The sequence below is a fragment of the Myxine glutinosa genome, chromosome 12 (genome assembly GCF_964187855.1).
Source record: "Myxine glutinosa chromosome 12, kmMyxGlut1.1, whole genome shotgun sequence".
Classification (NCBI taxonomy): Eukaryota; Metazoa; Chordata; class Myxini; order Myxiniformes; family Myxinidae; genus Myxine; species Myxine glutinosa.
In genome coordinates this window covers 102326806-102346534 of record NC_136272.1, presented here as the reverse complement: position 1 = coordinate 102346534, position 19729 = coordinate 102326806, and the positions used below count along the sequence as shown (strand labels likewise).

General features: G+C 45.8%; 1 protein-coding gene across 2 annotated transcripts; it reads right to left on the bottom strand.

Annotated features, from left to right (window-relative positions):
* COQ2 (coenzyme Q2, polyprenyltransferase) lies at window positions 1-19406 on the bottom strand. Of its 2 annotated transcripts, none has more exons than XM_068132232.2 (8): window positions 19374-19406; window positions 18462-18883; window positions 11928-12094; window positions 11657-11778; window positions 10924-11009; window positions 10642-10775; window positions 7103-7291; window positions 1-394 (listed from the first exon to the last, which is right to left on the bottom strand). In XM_068132232.2, exons 1-8 carry the CDS (start codon window positions 19385-19387, stop codon window positions 278-280), a joined length of 1251 nt encoding a protein of 416 aa, XP_067988333.2. In that variant the 5' UTR covers window positions 19388-19406; the 3' UTR covers window positions 1-277. The 2 variants fall into 2 exon arrangements, with proteins under 2 accessions (XP_067988333.2, XP_067988334.2); XM_068132233.2 differs by having other exon boundaries at window positions 11663-11778.
* Window positions 19407-19729: the final 323 nt, after the last annotated feature.

Here is a 19729-nt window from a genome sequence, read left to right as displayed (position 1 = left end):
ATCCTTCCAATCAATGTAATATCCCACATTGGAGTGCGTATAGCGATGTCCTGCTTCAGGAAATTCGAGCTCCTCACCACTTGGACAAAGGACAAGCGATTGTACAATATAAACTGCAGTGCTCTTGTTTGTACAAAATAAAAATGTCCATCTGGGCACGTAATACAATCACCCCCATTGATGTCCAAAAGCCGCCTGCGGCCACATCCACCGAGCGAGGATGCCTTACGTGTTGTGTCCATAAGGCAGACAGAATGTACAGCCATCGTTTCCTCCTTTATCCCCTTAAAAGGGTTCCAGACATAATTCCAGCAAGAATAAGCAAGCCCAGGTTACGGTTTGAAGCAAATTTCTTCCAGCATTCTCCAGTGTCGTTCACGTCAAGGGTCCAAACCTGCAAACAAACAGTGTGGCCGTAAATCCTGTATGGCCTGACTCATACAAAAAGTAAAAGATGATTGCAGATGCTTCCAAAGCCATAGGAGGTCAAAAACGGGCATGTTGATATATGGCGGCCTCGTATAGCACGCAGGCCGCAGCTTAACAGCTGTTGCTTTATAATTATTTTGGTGCACAGGTGCGCCTTAGCCCATCGCACTGAGCCAAACAAATAGGAAGGCCCTAGGTAGGCTCAGGAATCCGAGGTTTAATAGCACGCTCATCGTCATGGGAGCTGGACATCATTTAGTATAACAAAAAAGGTGAGCATAAACACAAGGAATCAGGACAAGTAGAAGCATTAACATTTATGGACATTAGATACACTCAGAAAATGCACGTAGACCTCACAGTTAACCTCGGGTGGCCAATTTGCTGGGGCCTTCACCTGTCGAGCGGTAAATGCAATTGCAGTCAGGCATCACAGTGCACGGTCGCATCATAAGGCCAATTGCAGATGGATAATTGCAAGTAACAAGTTAGTCGCTGCCAAGAAACTTAGTATGAAGGAAATCAACTGTACGGACCTTGAGTTACACTAGGGTATTACGTCACGTGACCTTTGCGTCCATCGCCATATGGGTGGGGATTAAGCAAACTCTGGTGATCAGGTTATCGTTTTCATTATAGAAGTATGAACATAGTCAGTATCAGGCCCAATGACCCTGTCCAAGTATGCTCAAATCTTCGATGGTGCGTACATAGGCAGTATCAGGCCCAATGACCCTGTCCAAGTATGCTCAAACCTTCGATGGTGCGTACATAGGCAGTATCAGGCCCAATGACCCTGTCCAAGTATGCTCAAACCTTCGATGGTGCGTACATAGTCAGTATCAGGCCCAATGACCCTGTCCAAGTATGCTCAAATATTCGATGGTGCGTACATAGGCAGTATCAGGCCCAATGACCCTGTCCAAGTATGCTCAAACCTTCTATGGTGCGTACAAAGTCAATATCAGGCGCAATGACCCTGTCCAAGTATGCTCAAATCTTCGATGGTGCGTCCAAGAGCAGGAGGGATCTTGGATAGAACATCATGTTTTGGCGGTAAGTTCATGCGTTATTTGCCCATCATAGCTGAAGTCCTCACTGCCTTGTACAGACAAATAAATGAAAAATTGGGCTATCCAGATACAAGACCCATGTGCCACATCAGCACTTGCTGCAAAGATCCTGACCAACATGGAAGGCTTTAAACACATCATCCCTGTTCAGGTGGCAATTACACCATTCACAAGGTTTCTGATTTGTTGTAACTGGAAAAGAAGGTAAAGGTAAAATACAACTTCCAGCTTAGTTGCATTCTGCAAGACACGGAACCACCCACTGCCGAAGGCCAGCTGCTCACTACAGTATCTGTCAGCATGTTAAAAGTCTTTGTGGCAATTCCAGAATCTCACCCTCTCCCTCCCCCACCGCAGCCCCCGAATCAATTCATGGATGTGTTTCTGGCTCATTGGCCATCATTCCGCGTGGAGTGACTGGCAAGCCATCCCATGTGGCATGTTATCCAAATTCATGACTTAATAACAGCGAAGAGGTGATATTATCCTGCTTATATTGACATACACATTGGGTTTCCATGTCGATGGTTGTGATGGGACACGGATTTGAGTCAACACAAAAGATAAATGGTGATTTTGACAGTCTCAGGCCGAAGGGGCGGGGTAGTGGTCAACAACGTGTCGATGATGCTGGAAGGCCGAAACGTATGCAAGTTCACTTTTGAGTTGCTCCTCAACCTATGAACTATGGTGCTAACATGGCACAGGTTTCTAAAATCCTTGTTTGGTGCTTCAGATATCCATCATGCACACAAATTGGTGAAAATTTAATTTCTAATACATTTTCCGACTGCAAATTCACCCTTCAGTTGTTTGCAATGAGATAAGCATGGTGTTTATATGGCAGGCAATATTGTGGCTTGTGTTACGGATTCTGGATTTATGTGAATTACTATTCAGGTCATTGCTTATTAATGTTTATTCTATTAAAGGTTGTCGTGGTTAAATGGTTAGAGGCGCTCCTGATAACAGGAGACCGGAAACGGGATGGTGAACCGGAAGAAGAAAAAGACACGAGGTCCGGGAGAAAGCGGCCATCTTCTGCTCCTCACCCAGCTCCGACGCGAGCGGTGTCAATATTGATCAGCGTTGGGAACGCTGCGTTTGAAAAGCCCGTCTGGCGAGAGGAGTTACCGGCGCGGGGTAATTACCGGTTACGCGTCAAGTTGCTGGGGGTTCCTGCATGGAACCAAGCGTCCGGCACCGTTTACCTCAACGTCTACAAGGACGCGTACGGCAGGCGCCTTGGGCCTCGCGCACTTTGCGAGCCCCGAAGCCGCGATCACGAGCACCGACCTCGGTGGGCTGCCGAGGAGGTGTCCGCGGCAGCAGCCGTTCCCGGTCCGGGATCACGTCAGGAAGGGTCCGTTCAACCGCCCGCGTGCGGAGATCGAACTACAGGAGTACAGAGACATTGTGAGAGACATTGACCATGGAGGGAGTCGTGAGTGGGGCTCAAGGGAGGAACCATCTTATACGCTATTGTTGATGAGTCTACATCTTAGTAATGTTGTTGATTGAGGGTTGATTATTGTTGATTGATTGGGAATATATTATCCATTAATCCGGATCCTTGGTGTGGGGGTTTCCTATTGACTTGAATTGTTTGTGTCTTTCATATTGATTGTGTTGCGAAAGCGTATAAATCATATATCTTTCTGGCGAGGTTCCTCCCACGGTCCGGGGGTCACCGAGACCAGGTAGTTACCGGGAGGACCACGTAACACTTGGATACTATAGTATTTATTAATATTCTATAGTTTTGTCTGATTGAGGCCGATTTGACCACTTATAGCCAAGCTCTCTCTCATCCACCTCAGTGACTCATTTCAACACGACCGATAGTCTAACGGCGTAGCCGGGCTTGGATCTGCTGAGTGGAGGATCTGCTGTCCCCCTGTCATGTGACCAGATCCTCAGCTCTGATTGGTGGACGTTTGTGAGGGACATACATACATACACCAGATGGACAGATAAATGATGTTCCAGCCAGCATTGCCCGATGGGCTATGCTGTAAAAATATGACTGCCGAACCAGGTTTTTTTTTTTTTTCCTCGAACAATTTATCCCCAGTTCACGCTCAAGAAATTTCATACTGATCGGATCAAGCATTCTACTTGTTGATTTATGACGCCATAAGTCACATATGACATCATCATTAACATACAGTGCATTCAGAAAGTATTCAGACCCCTTCACTTTTTTCACATTTTGTTATGTTGCAGCCTCATGCTGAAATCGTTTAAATTCATTTTTTTCCAAACCAAGCCATGAGGTCGAAGGAATTGCCTGCAGAGCTCAGAGGCAGGATTGTGTCGAGGCACAGATCTGGGGAAGCCTACAAAAAGGTGGCCAGACGGAAGCCAAACAGTTCAATCTTGGTTCCATCAGACCACAGAATCTTGTTTCTCACAGTCTGAGAGTCCTTTAGGTGCTTTTTTGCAAACTCCAAGCGGGCTTTCATGTGTCTTTCACTGAGGAGAGGTTTCCGTCTGGCCATTCTGCCATAAAGCCCAGATCGGTGGAGTGTTGCAGTGATGGTTGTCCTTCTGGAAGTTTCTCCCATCTCCACACAGGATATCTGGAGCTCAGCCAGAGTGACCATCGGGTTCCTGGTCACCTCTCTTACCAAGGCCCTTCTCCCCCGATTGCTCAGTTTGGCTGGGCGGACAGCTCTAGGAAGAGTCCTGGTTGTTCCAAACTTCTTCCATTTAACAATTATGGAGGCCAATGTGCTCTTGGGAACCTTCAATGCAGCAGAATTTTTTTGTGGGCTTCCCCAGATCTGTGCCTCGACACAATCCTGCCTCTGAGCTCTGCAGGCAGTTCCTTCGACCTCATGGCTTGGTTTTTGCTCTGATATGCATTGTCAGCTGTGAGACCTAATATAGACAGGTGTGTGCCTTTCCAAATCATGTCCAATCAATTGAATTTATCACAGGTGGACTCCAATCAAGGTGTAGAAACATCTCAAAGATGATCAAGAGAAATGGGAGGCACCTGAGCTAAATTTCAAGTGTCATAGCAAAGGGTCTGAATACTTATGTAAATGTGATATTTCAGTTTTTTCTTTTTAATAAATTTGCAAAACTTTCTAAAATCCTGTTTTCTCTTTGACATTATGGGGTATTGAGTGTAGATTGACGAGGAAAAAAATGAATTTAAACGATTTCAGCATAAGGCTGCAACATAACAAAATGTGAAAAAAGTGAAGGGGTCTGAATACTTTCTGAATGCACTGTACGCGCAAGCGCACACACACACACACACACACACACACACACACACACACACACACACACACACACACACACACACACACACACACACACACACAGTTCCAGACGATATTGCCCTCGGGGCTACACCATAAAAATAATGTTTATTTTTGAGTCGAGCTTTCATGTTGATGGAACAGTAAGAGTTTGTAGGCAAACATGCAGGAACCATCATTCACTTCGCTGCTTCAAACCTTCCAATCCATGGGCTAACTGCAGTGGAGTTTTTATTTTATCCCTCCATGTCAAAATCACAGCTTCGTGGCAGGAAATTTACAACGCAAAATCACAACTGAATAACCTACTGATAGGCCTGTTTTACATTAGATCTGGAATTGGTAGAAGTTATAATTGGATTAAACATAATGATGTAATCATTTGCTTGAACTTGATTTCCATATTTATGTTTCTATTCTTCAAACGTATTTGATAAACAGTTGTAGATGGGGTACACAAAAGCTTGAATGTGGTTCGTGTGCAGCGTGTGGCTGCTTGGCTGCGTCATATTCTGGGAGCGTGGCTGTGCCACTGATGCAGTGCCCCTGTTACCAGTAAGCTGGTAGTACTCATTTTGCCGATCTTGGAAGGATGACAGGCCGAGTCAACCCACCTGGTGCTATTTCACACCAGGCTTCAAGGTTTGAATGAAAAAGGGGGAAAAAAATAAAAAATAAAGGAGAAAGGATAAAACATCAGATGTTTGAATTTGATATTGTTGCGGTTTTAGAACCCTCACTTGTAAATAATTCTTGTAAATATTCTATTTGTTAAAAGGTCAAAGGTCGCACCCATAGTTAGGCCATATGCAACAGGTAGGTCACCATAGGACTTTAGTTATCTCCGTAGTATGTGTTTAAATAAGGCCATGTTCCCAATAGTCGAATCTGCGTTGCATTAATCAAATAAGGTAGGCCCCATTCATCACATTCGAACCTCTCTCTCTCTCCAAGCTACTCCATCATGCCCACCTACAGTCGGGGCTTGTCCCTTCCAATTCTATAACGCGCCTTTGCTTGCCAGCAGCGTTCGCTGCATTGAGCCGTCATCGCTGCCTTAATCGCTCACCCCGGCCGCCATTACGCACGCGGTCAAGCTGGAGAAGAAGGGGGCGGAGCGCCAAGAACGAGGCGTGGCCCTGTCAACGTTCCGTCAAGGGCGGAGCCGGTGAGCCCTCGCTACCCAATCAGGGCTGAGGTGAGCTCACTGATAGGCGTGGCTCGATGAAGCGCGCATTGATTTCTAAGCACGTTATATAAGCGCAAGCGTGAGGACTGCTTTAACGACTGCGCAGGGGACCATTGCTGTTGAGAGAACACCAAGAAGAGAGGAGAGAGAGAGGAGAGGGAGATGCAGAGAGGAGAAGAGAGGGGAGAGAGGGACGCAGAGAGGAGAGAGAGGAGGGAGAGAAGCTGAGTAAGGAGTTCACGAGCAGAGTGAGTGGGAGAGCCGCGCTAACAGAGACGGCACGGACAGAGCTGCGTGGGACAGAGCTGCGTGGGACAGAGCTGCGTGGGAGAGAGCTGCGTGGGAGAGAGCTGCGTTGGAACGAGCTGCGCTGGGGGACTCCTAATTCATAGGAACTGTGCATACGGACTTGCGAAGGACTCCACCACCCCCCCCCCCCCCCCCGCCATATGTAAGGTCCGGTCACGCGCCAATGATACGCGCTAGCTGCCTGCCCGGGTTTTCGCCACGGTACGAGTCAACACCTGGAGCCGGACCTCAACGCCTGAACCATCTGCTTGGACCTTCTCCTCCTACCGCTACCATCCCGTGTGAGTCTGTCTGTTTGTCCTGGGGTTGTAAGTAAGACTGTTTAGATAAGCTTGCCCTGTGTCCTTTTGCTCTTGTATATTCCTTTCGTTTCCTCTTTGGGTTTTTGTATATAATTAATAAACCCACTCTTTGTTCTTCTTATTTTATGGGTTTCCTCTTATTCGATCGTTTGCGTCCTTTCTTTCAATTGAGTACCTGTGGCACGATAGGAACCGATCAGAGTCGGGTTTAGTCTATGGTTAACGGCCCGAGTCGCGGCTCGCTTCGCTCGGCGTATCCATTACCGCTGCGGCTCGGGTGGGAGTTATCTCCTCGCTTACGGCCGGTGGTAGTACTTAGGTAATAAGACTAATTGGGCTTACAACCCTACTTACCACCGACCGGAAGCGACGTCATAATTTCCAGGATTGGGGGACGGCCAGCTTAAAAGACAAGGGGATTAACCCCCCCTTGATAAGGGGAGCGCCGACCCCCGAATCCGCAACAATATTAAAAGCAAATCTCCTCGATAGTGAAGAAAGCACTGCTTTGTGGTGGAAACTAACCTGATGAGCCAGATGGCAGGCGGTGCCGGCCACAGCGATGAAATAAGGAAAAGCTTGATCGGCCGAAACTCCGGCCGTTGTCAGCCCACCGATCATAGCCAAGGAGAAGGCCGTCAACCAGGGCTTGGTGTCGTCTCCAAACCGCAAAGCCGTGGACTTCACCCCAACTATGACGTCATCGACTTTATCCTGCAAGCGATAACCACAGGAAGGAAAACATGCGGTCTTCCTTGATGCCCACAAAGTGAATTTGTTGTAATATAAACAATCCCATGATATTTGACTGTTGCCGTGAGCCAAACGCAACAACTTGGAAACATGTCTGGGGTCGTAGAGCTGAGTAAAATGCAATAAGATAAACAAAGGTTTGGGCATTCACAGCATTTTCTGCCCCTCACTCCCCAGATCAATTCTCGGGGGAAAGCGTTTCGAAATTAACTGCCCTGGGTAAAATCGGCCGACATTTGAACCTAAAAGAGCCATTTTAAGTCTCATGAGAACATAGTACATCGAACGCGGAACAAAATATAACATGCAATTTTACTTTCACAAAAATGATGCCAAACCACTATCGCTTGGATTTCCCAAACGTTGAAAAATAAAAAACACCGCGGTGGGAAATGAAGAAGCAAAAGGGCCAAAGGGTGAGAGATCACCGATGGCTATGGGACCAAATGGCAACCATGGAGCAAATGATAAAAGAGTGGAAAGCCAAGAAAAGGTTACTCGATACATCTCGGGTGAAACACGCGATGATCATGGACTTTCAGGTTGAAGGAACTACTCTAATTATATACCGTGGCGTCCCATTCGCCGGCATTAGTTGGTGGGTGTTAAAGATCCCATGGTCTCCTTCGCGAAGAGATGGCGAGCTATTGCCGGCACGCTGGACAAATTACGAATTCCTACTCCAACATACAGCCACGCCCTCAGTGAATGATGCTAATTGTGCTGCATTAGGAAAGAAGAAGATCATATACCTTGTCCACATGGTCGAGGCACACAAGACTGCGAAAGGAAAAGGTTGTGAAGTGATAAATGTGCAGCGAATAGCATGAATGAACTAATCCCGCAGAGTACACCAATGTCCCAAGTTTGTACAAAGCTCAGTTGCATATTCATGCAATTCTTGATAAATCTGGTATGTACAGTCGTGGCCAAAAGTATTGGCACCTTTGCACTTTTTTCAAATAATGCACCATTTCTTCGAGAAAATTGTTGAAATTTAAAAAATCTTTTGGTATCCACAAATGTATTTCTTTGGTTTGCAGTGGAACAAAACAAAAAAAGCTGAAGAAATTACTAAATCTTGGCTTATTTCACACAGAAATCCTAAAATGGGCCGGAAAATATTATTGGCAGCTTCTAAAAGTTGTTAACAATAATTAGATTTCAAGCAGGTGATTCTCCTTTACTTTGGAATTGAACTCACCTTTGGTGAGTTGCAGGTGCCTGCAATATAAAATACTAGTAGAAGTACCCGGTGTTGCCGGGTGGGGGAGGGGGGAGGCAGGGAAGGGGGGGGGGGAAGGTGGGGATGGGGGGGTGAAGGCGGAAGGGGGGAGGGGGGAAAAGGGGGAGGGGAAAGAGGGGGAGGGGGAGGGGAAAGAGGGGGAGGGGGATGGGGGGGAGGATGGATGGAGGCAGGAGAGGAAGGGGGTTCATGACCTTTTTGTTGAATATATGCTGGTGAATGTGGTGTTCATCACGTTTCCGAGTTAAATGTGATGCCGATCAGGAAGAAAAAGTAGAAGCCGTACTCCCAACTTCATACACTTCCGGAATTGTTTGATTTATTTGTATTCAAAGGTCTGGTGATTGCTTTGTATTTATTTATGCGAATGTGTACTTGTATATACATGTCATTAGTATAAAAAGGCTTAGGCACGATCAAACGATATTGAGCAAAATCCCAAAAAACGAACGTTTTTTAAAAATTATTATTATTTTTTTTTTTTTGCCTAAAACACTCCCAGGCCTCGCTGATGAACCTCTGAAAGTTTGACGAAGATCCGTTCAGCCATCTCTGAGAAAAATGGCGACACACAGACAGACAGACATCTCTCTTATATAGTAGATCACTCATTGAACCAGTTTGAAAAGAGAAAAGGACTCCTGCTGTTTTGTGTCACTGTGTGTACCGCAATGAGCATGGAGAAAAGAAAGAAAACCAGAGAATTGTCTGAGGAGGTCAGACACAAGATTGAAGCTAAGCATGGACAATCTCAAGGCTACAAGTCCATCTCCAGAGACCTTGAGGTTCTTGTGTCCACCGTACGCAATGTTATCAGAAAGTTTAAGGCCCATGGCACTGTGGCCAACCTCACTGGACGTGGCCACAAGAGAAAACTTGATCGAAGATTGCAGTGAAGGATTGTTCGAATGGTGGAGAAAGCACCCCGATCAACTGCCAAACAGATTAAAGCTGATCTTCGGACACAAGGTACGACAGTTTCAACTCGCACCATCCGTTGCCAACTCAATGAAAAGGGGTTTTATGGTAGAAGACCCAGGAGGACCCCACTGCTGAGAGAGAAACATAAGAAAGCCCGACTGGAGTTTGCCAAAACACACATGAACAAGCCAAAATCCTTCTGGGAGAATGTCCTGTGGACAAATCAGACCAAATTAGAGCTTTTTGGTAAAGCACATCATCTCTTTGTTTACAGAAAACAAAATGAAGTCTTCAAATAAAAGAACACCTTCCCTACAGTCAAACATGGAGGAGGTTCAGTGATGTTTTGGGGTTGCTGTGCTGTCTCTGGCACTGGGTGCCTTGAATGTGAGCATGGCATCATGAAATCAGGAGATTACGAAGGCATTTTGGAGCACAATGTTCAACCCAGGGTCAGAAAGCTAGGTTTGCGTCGAAGGTCATGGGTCTTGAAGCAGGACAATGACCCCAAACACACTTCAAAAAGCACCCAGGAATTGTTCAAGACAAAACGCTTGACTGTTCTGAAGTGGCCAGAAATGAGTCCAGATCTAAATCCCATTGAACACATGTGGGGAGATTTGAAAACAGCAGTGGGGAGAAGGCACCCTTCAAATCTGGGAGAACTGGAGCAGTTTGCACAAGAAGAGTGGGCTAAACTGCCAGTAGAGAGGTGGAGGAAGGTCATTCATGGCTCTAGGAAGCGCTTGACTGCAGTTATTTTGTCCAAAGGCTGTGATACCAAATATTTTGGTGCAAGGGTGCAATTTGAAAAAGATTCAAGGGTGCCAATATTTTTGGCCACGAGTGTACATGTTTGTGAGAATACCATTTACAGTAACAGATTTTGTTCATTCATTGATCAGTCAACAGAACCTGGGTTGAATCAATTATTGCATCACAACTACAGTACACCATCAGTACAGTACATCAAACAGTAGCGTATAAAATACACCTTGTTGAGAACCTGCCGCAAGCACAACCGAGATGGCACCATACGATAAACCACCGCCATCTTGTGGCAATGAGGAACATCGCTGCACTCGTTTCGGAAACGTGTGCGTGTACACCGTTTTTGAAATAAGCAATGTGTATCCGTGGTTACCTGGTGTGCATAGATGGTGTCATAAACGAGCGTCCACATCAGCCCCGAGAAATACAGGGGCAAGCATACCGACCAATCACACGATCCCTTCACTGCAGCCCAACCGAGCAGTGCCCCCCAGTTAAAGGTAAGTCCTGCAAGACACGGACGGCCATCGGGGTCTGTTACAAATCATACTCATTGCACCGTACACATACTTCCTGTACCGTACGCAATGCCTCAATTTTGTGTTTGCATATTACTAAAGGTGACACCATCAGTGACAACAGCATTTCCATTTACCGAGCACGAACTGTGGCCAATAAGTAATTCTCTTCATCAGAGGATAGGTGACGACGAAGAGAAGGGATGAGGCTCCAAGCAGCACGCTGCAGGAAAAAGGAACGTATAAATGGGAACGTATCAAACTGGACTTCCCTTCATTCATACGCACAGCAAGCACGGACGGATGGATGAATGCTCACGTTCAACCAAGTTCCAGGTTTTGCGACGTTACATGCCACTTTATCATATTTAGCCACCATTGAAAGATAAATTGTGCCAGAAATACTTTCCCTTTGATAACTTGACACAGACCTGGCAGTTGAGAAATGTTAACGGCCTGGAAACACTCCAAGCGAGCAATGAAAACAAGGCGCTTTGCTATCATTCCAAAGGAATGGCTGTCATCCGGGCATTAAATGATTCAGAGGGTTCACCGTATGGGTTCCATGAGAAACCATGCATCAAACTTACAAACTGTGGACACGTGGACCTGATGAAAGTCAAACTCCCCAAGGACAACACAAAACTTCCAAAAACGTTTTCCTTTTTTGCAACAGGGCAAAGCACAGCAAAGTGGACCAACATGAAGAAGAAGAAACGACTAGTTTAAAAGGCCACATGAATGTCCTTTTCGTCGTTCGCTGCATTTCCATTTCAGCATTTCATTAAATCAGGGCAAGCAAAAACAAAATTAGGGTTTCATCGTGGAACCCTGAACAAATGCTGCATTTAAGCCCATCACAATCTTCACCTGTACCAGTTGAGGCAGAGCAGGATACCAAGTGCCAGACTAAGCTGGCCTGCCAATGCCAGCAAGGCTTGAAAGGGGGTGATTGTACCGGCAGCAAGCGGTCTCAAGGCCGTACGATGCACCTTCGATGAAAAAAATCAAGATAAATCAGTACATGGGCCTTGCCTTGGCATGGGACTTCAACTCCAATTAATCCTGAAGGGATCGGCATCTTTACGACCAAGATAGGTTTAAATGCAAAACATGGCCCGACCGAACTAGAAGCACCCACCTTCTTGTCAATGTCTCGATCCCAAAGATCGTTGATGGTGCATCCCGCCCCCCGCATGAGTGCCGCACCCACCCCAAACAGGGCCAGCAGTCGTGCGTCCGGTAGAGTGCCCGGAGCTGCGGCGAGGGCAATGCTCCAAGTGCACGGTAGAAAAAGAAGCCAGGTTCCTGAAGTGGGACAAAAAAATAAATGGTGATGGAAAATTGGGTTTAGTTAGGGGACCTTTTGGAAGGTTGTCAATATTGTTAGTAAGCAGAACGCTAGATCTGAACCAGAATGAAGCAACTCAAATGTCCCAATAAGTTATGACAACCAGGTTCAACCTATAGTAATGAGATGTGGAAATGCAGAAGAAAGAAAAATCACTGTAAAATATATTTGTGTGAGATACAAGGGCATAAAGTGATGAGAAAGATACAAGAGAAAAGGCTGGTAGGTCCATCACAACATCCCTGAAACATTATAAACTTGTACGGCACTCGGTACAACGCATACCTACGCCGGGCTGAACAACAACCCACTGATAGGCCGGATCTGGATCCGGTCCGGGACCAAAATCAAATCGGCTTATTCTTGTCACGTAAACAACTGATCCACCTAATTTTATCACAATCCATCCACAGCTTTGTGAAATACCATGCTTTGTATAGTTTTTAGCCCGATCTCTCAATCTATCTATAATTCCACTAATCTCTGTGTGTATGTTTGTTTGTATGTTTGTATGTTTGTCTGTGACCGCTGTTTCTCGACAACTACCGGTCCGATATACTTGAAACTTGCCAGGTATATTGCTGGGGACCCGAGGATGTGCCTTTTCAAGGTTTTAAATTAATCGCAGAAGTAGTTACCGAGCTATGTCCAAAAAACGATTCAACCAATCAGAGAGCAGCGAGCTATCACGTGTGCCGAACAGACTCTGCCTCGGATGGCACATTTGAGAGCGTATTCATTTATTTCCCGTCGGCAAACTATGTTGCCGTTAAACTATGTTTTAAAACTAATAAAAACTAATTTGCGATTCATCGTATTCATCGCTTCACATTTGCGACAGTGAAGACTTCACTTCCGGCAGCCAATCACAGGACGCGTTGTTGCGAGCCCGAGAGCCTGCGCCATTACGGTTCGTAATTCGATTTCTTCCGGAGAAAATAATAATTTCTCGATTTCTTATGCGCATTATTTCTCCCAATTCAGTCAGAGCGAAGGGCGGAAGCGAAGAGCGTTGTTTTTTTTGTTTACGGGTGTACGGGCGGGGTAGAGCGTACGGGTAGCGTTTTTTTTTTTTTTTTGGCAAGGAACGGGCACCCACGTACGGGCGAGCTATGGCGATTTAGCCGTTCGCCGTTCGCTTTGGCGTTGCGAATGGGCCAAACCATTTCATGTAAATAGAGGGGGGGGGTTCTGTGGTCGTTGCGAATGGACCAAACCATTTCATGTAAATAGAGGGGGGGGATTGTCACCGTACTCGCAAGCCGTTCGCCGTTCGCTTTGGCGTTGCGAATGAACCAAACCATTTCATGTAAATAGAGGGGGGGGATATAATTTTAGATATATATATAGTACGGGCATATATATAGTACGGGCATGCCCTAGTGGTAAAGAATTACTGAACTTAAGAAATTTTAAAATTCTAGTATCCGGATCAGGATTTGGATATTCACCAAAATTGAATCAATTCGTCCTCGTCACACACCCAACCTGTTCACTAAATTTCGTCTGAATCCATCCACAGCTTTGTGAAATACCATGCTTTATATAGTTTTTAGCCCGATCTCTCAATGGTAAAGAATTACTGAACTTAAGAAATTTTAAAATTCTAGTATCCGGATCAGGATTTGGATATTCACCAAAATTGAATCAATTCGTCCTCGTCACACACCCAACCTGTTCACTAAATTTCGTCTGAATCCATCCACAGCTTTGTGAAATACCATGCTTTATATAGTTTTTAGCCCGATCTCTCAATGGTAAAGAATTACTGAACTTAAGAAATTTTAAAATTCTAGTATCCGGATCAGGATTTGGATATTCACCAAAATTGAATCAATTCGTCCTCGTCACACACCCAACCTGTTCACTAAATTTCGTCTGAATCCATCCACAACTTTTTCAGATATCCTGCTCACAGACAAGCAGAAGCAAACAGACAGACATATGTGAAAACATCCTCGGTCTACCTTCGGTGGCAGAGGTGATTAATAAAACATAAACCAGTAAATTTGTGGGTGAAAGAGCGAGGAATCAAGGAGTTAATCTACCCGTGCCAGGATATGCTCAAAGTTTTTCTTTTCTTTTTATTGGATGCATCACAAAACTTTGACGACATTGTACAAGATTTTCTAAACTATAGTGAGATTCCCCGAGGTCCAACAGGATGTTGTCGAGGTAGTGCACGCCTCAAACCGAGATCATGGTTGAAACATTGTAAAAAGTTCTGCCAGGAATGACTCAATATCAAATTTTGAGTTAAATCTTTTTCCCCGTTTTGACCCCGTGACCTTAAGTCCTTACTCACTGGGGCATGAACCGGGGTAAAATCCAAAATATCGTTACATATGTCATACGTCCCCCAATGTTCATTGTATATACAAAGTTTAATTTTAAAAATGTTTTAAAATGTGGCCACAATTGCTTTTTGACCTTTTGACTTTTATGTGATTTTACCTTTTGACCCCACCCCAGGGGGAATGGCCAAAAATGATATACTCTTGCACCTTCTTGCCATGTGGTGATCATAACTACCAAGTGTGGTGAATTTCTACACAACTGTTTAGCAGGAGATAACTGAGAAGGAAGTTGAGGAAGCGATAAAAGCAATGAAGGGTAGAAAAGCGGGAGGGCCGACGGGAGTTGTGGGAGATATGTTGAAGGCAGCAGGAAGTTGGGGTGTGAAGAGAATGACAGAGATCTGTAATCTGGTGGTGAAAGAAGGCCGCATTCCAGTGGATTGGGAACTGAGTACCCTCGTCCCTCTATACAAGGGGAAAGGTGACCCTCTGGAGTGTGGCTCGTACCGAGCGATAAAGTTATTGGAGCATGGAATGAAGGTATTGGAAAGGGTGTTGGAGAGGAGGATAAGGAAGAAAGTGAAGATCGACGAAATGCAGTTTGGATTCATGCCAGGAAGAGGAACGACAGACGCGCTTTTCATTGTGAGGCAGTTGCAGGAGAAGTACATGGAGAAGAGGAAGAAGTTGTTTCTTGGGTTTGTTGATCTGGAGAAAGCATTCGATAGGGTACCACGCAAAGTATTGACATGGGCATTGAGGAAGTTAGGAGTGGAGGAATGGTTGATCAGAGTAGTGATGGCAATGTACAAAAGAGCGCGCACAGCTGTAAGGACGAAGGACGGGAACAGTGGTGAGTTTGAGGTGAAGGTGGGAGTGCATCAGGGGTCGGTACTAAGTCCATTACTATTTGTAGCTGTGATGGAGGTGCTGGCTCAGAACGTAAAGGAGGGTTTACCGTGGGAGTTGTTGTATGCAGATGATCTGGTGTTGATTGCGGAAAGTATGGATGGACTGAAGGAAAAGATGACCACGTGGAAGGAATGTATGGAGACAAAAGGTCTGAAGGTGAATATCGGAAAGACGAAGGTGATGGCAAGTGGTAAAGCATGTGGTGAGGTGGAAAGAACTGGGAAGTGGCCCTGTGCTGTGTGTAGGAAGGGTGTCGGAGTGAACTCCATTCAATGTACAATGTGCGCTGAGTGGGTTCATCAAAAATGTAGTGGTCTGAGAGGGTCATTAACCAGTGTGGCAGCTACATTCAAATGTAAGGTGTGCACAGAGGGAGCTGCAGATGGAGGAAATGTTGAGTTGGATCTTGGAGATGGCGTGAAGCTGGAAGGTGTGAAAACATTTTGCTACCTCGGAGACATGCTGAATGGAGAAGGTGGATCAGACTCGGCAACGGTTGCTCGAGTGAGATGTGCATGGAAGAAGTTTCGGGAACTGGGTGGCGTGCTGATGATGAGGGGAGTGTCGTTGAAGCTGAAGGGAAAGGTGTATGCTGCATGTGTGAGAAGTGTTATGATTTATGGGAGCGAGACATGGGTAATAAACGTAGAGCAGCAACGAAGGTTGGAAAGGGTGTAAATGCGAATGGTTCGGTGGATGTGTGGAGTATCGTTGAGAGAGAGGAAGACAAATGATGAATTGCGAAAGATGATGGGAATAGAGCCTGTGATTGATGCTGTGAAGAGGAACAGGTTGAGATGGTTTGGTCATGTGTTGAGGAAGGATGAAAGTGACTGGTTGAGAAGAGTGATGGAAATGAATGTAGAAGGAAGCAGAGGACGGGGAAGACCGAAAAAGACTTGGCTAAAGATGGTGGAAGAAGAAATGCGGGCAAGGGGGTTAACAAGGAGAGATGCAGAAAATAGGGCAAAATGGAGAAGATTGTCATGGGGACCGCAAGGCTAACCCCCGCTCTAGCAGGGAAAATGGCCTTTAAAATGCATGTTGTTGTTGTTGTTTAGCAGGAGATAGCGTGACGGACGGAAAGACAGACAGATGGATGGATGCAGACGCAGCCGATTACAATATCTCCCAATTTTTAAAAAGGCGTGGGGATAACAAGTAGTCAATATTTGAATCCGAGTAGGCAAACCCCAATCGACATGACCATCTGGTTGCAGTGTGTGAAGAGTCAACCATCGACATGATAAACGTGATGAGCTGGGTGTGGAAGCTTAAAGAGTGATGTGAAAGCATCGGACGGGAGCCTCATTCCAGACAACGCTGAACAGGAAATTCACTGAACAACATTCAGTGTGTGGAACAACTGTTGATGAGCAACCACAGAACACCTGTAGAAGAACTCTCCATGGTTTCAGGCATACCAAGTGGTTCTGCGTAGACAATTTTGCACACCAATCTCAAAATGTCTCAAAAAAAGTCTCTATCCCAAAAAACGTTTCTGCGTGTTGGCTGCCATGAACGCTCACAGATGGCCGAAAGGTCACGTGACTCTCCATGTTTCAGAACATGGTTTCCAAGAATGCAATGAGTGGGGAACAATTTGTGAGCACCATTTTGGCTATGGATAAAAAAAAAACACTACATGCCCTTCTTCAATCCAGAAACCAATAGGCAATTGGCACAATGGAAGTTTTCAGACTTGCTTTCACCAACTTTTGGGGGCAAAGATGGTGGTGGTGCTGGTGGTCATCTTTTGTGATGCTCGTGCAATCATTCTCACCAATTGCTTTCCAAAAGGGACAACTGTCACAGTTGGTACCAATTACCTTGAGTTGTTGGAAAAAACAGTTTATTTTAGCCATACAGAAGAAACGTCCGGAACTTGCAGAGTCAGGTATTCACTTCCACGACGACAATGCCCCATAATATTGGCCACTTAGGTGCAACAATGTGCAAACAGAAGTGTAATGAACAGATCCCACCAACAACCCGACTCGCCGGGCCTCACGTCCAGTGACTTTTGGTTATTCCAAAAAATTAAATCTTTCGTGGTTTCCTCCACTTCAGATCACGGTTAGCATCATGGAATAAATCAATTAGCCTCAACATCATGGGTGGACAGGTGCTAAAGGTGTATAGCACTCCTCAAGGACTATGTTGGGAGGGAAGTATATGTCATTTTGTAAGTCTTGTGTGCTTGGTGAAATAAATTAGGAGACCGACATATTTTAACACATAACAGCAGCAGCAGCAGCAGTTGCAGTAGTAAGATGATGATTAACCCTGGTCAGTTCTGCTCGAACAGGGTTGCGGCATGGAGATAGTCGAGTGATCTCCCAGCATGGACCCACAAATCCCTCACACCTAAGATGTTGTGCTCTTGCCTTAGTGGAGCCAGGGTCGCGCAGTCTTCAGTAATGTGCTGTATTCATGTGTAGGTGTGTGTGGGAAGCGGCCTTGCAGGTGTTGCAGGTGTTGTGAAGTCCATGTTTGTGCTGTACAAGCCGTGTGTGGGTGGTGTCCACAACAGAGGTGTGAAAAGTGAGGACAACCACAACTGGGGAGTCGCGCAGTTGCCACCTGATCGGTGGGGGGGATGTTTTCATGGATTTCGTTGTCATGTCGTCTTTATGTGGAGGAGGAGGAGGAGGAGGAGGAGGAGGAGGAGGAGGAGGAGGAGGAGGAGGTGGTAGTAGGTAGTAGTAGTAGTATACTTCCCCTAATTATCAACTCAGAAGATGGGGGAGGTCCTCTCCTTTTCAGTATATTATTTCCATATTTAAAGAGAGAAAATAAAAAGTTAATAAATGTATAAATGTAACGAAGAATTTTCAAAAGTGAAGGTGTAATGTTCGTCAAAACTGGATTTGATGTACGAGTACAGTTCAACGATGTGATCATTTGCTGTGTCATTCCTTTGAACCTGTTGGGCACCATCTATATATTACGTATGCACGATGAAAGGGGCGAGGTCGTGATCAGACTGCCTGGTGACTGGTGTGTAAATAGGTGGCAAATAAAGGTGGGAAGGTGTGAGGAGTATCGATTACACATTATTGAACATAATCGACGATTTAAGCTCGTACTACCGGTACTACACGAATGCACGTACCAATGGGCTTGTCGACCCTCATCAGGTACAAGAAGGGTTTCCATGACGACGGAGCGCGAGAAACCAGGGCGGCCGCGCTCCTGAAAGACCTCTTCGCCGACCTTGGCCTCTGCACGGCGGACCTGCTGAAGACCCTCGAAGCAACAGGCAAGACCAATCTACCCGATTTGGCTTGCTCGTTGTCCGTTCCAGGTCCTCGGAGGACATCGACAAGACCGCAGACACATCTCGGTCGCAGTGTCCCAATTCGAACTGGGCCGCAGAGGAAGCGAGCAGCTGCGGTGGCGCTCAAGTTGTACATCATCGTATAAACGGCGAATGTGGGTCGTGAGACAAGGCTAAGGTGCCTTATACACTGTGGAATCCTTTGAAGGCCGAACAGGTTCCAGAACGACTGAACATGCCGAACAAGATCCCTGGGCCTGACGTGTTCACGTTGTTAACTTTACACGGCAGTCATTCACATTTGTTTTAATACAATAATGATGCAAAGTTCCCTCGATCACAATGCTAACAAATATAGATAGATTGTATATTATATATATATATATATATATACATTTAAAACACGGAACTACTTATGCTCTTGGTCCGATTACAACACCTAAACCTACGATTGGTGCAATGCCTGTACTTTTTAGTATTCTACATTCTGATTGGTTGCTTTGTAAACGGACTGACCAGTAATACGTCAAGGCGCACAGAAGTCGCGAGGCTTCTTCCTCTTTTCCCCATATATTCTCCATTCAGTGAATCAAATTTTGTGAAATTATTTTACTCAAGATGACGGAAAAATAATTTTCCAATGCAGATATGGTTCAGAAATTAAGACTAAGTAGTTTAAGCACGCAGCACAATTAGGTTAGTATATTTATTACATACGCCAATTTGGCGGAATTTTTACCGACTTACCTCCACACCTGCATTTACCAACTTCTTCTTTGCACCTTAATCCTAACAGTTAGGGTAGGGGCTACTCGGATGTGCCCTCTCCCCAGCCAGTATGTACAGATTAGCTGGGGCACAGCTGGGAAATCTGCTGTTGGTGTCCCCCTCCCCTCCCTATCTCTGTCCCTCTCTCTCTCTCCCCTGCTGTTGGTGCCCCCCCTCTCTCCTCCTCCCTGCTGTTGGTGCCCCCTCTCTCTCCCCTGCCGTTGGTGCCCCCTCTCTCTCTCTGAAACCTGCTGTTGGTGTCCTCCCCTCTCTCTCTCAAACCTGCTGTTGGTGTTCCTCCCCTCCCCTCCCCTCCCCTCTCTCTCTCAACCCTG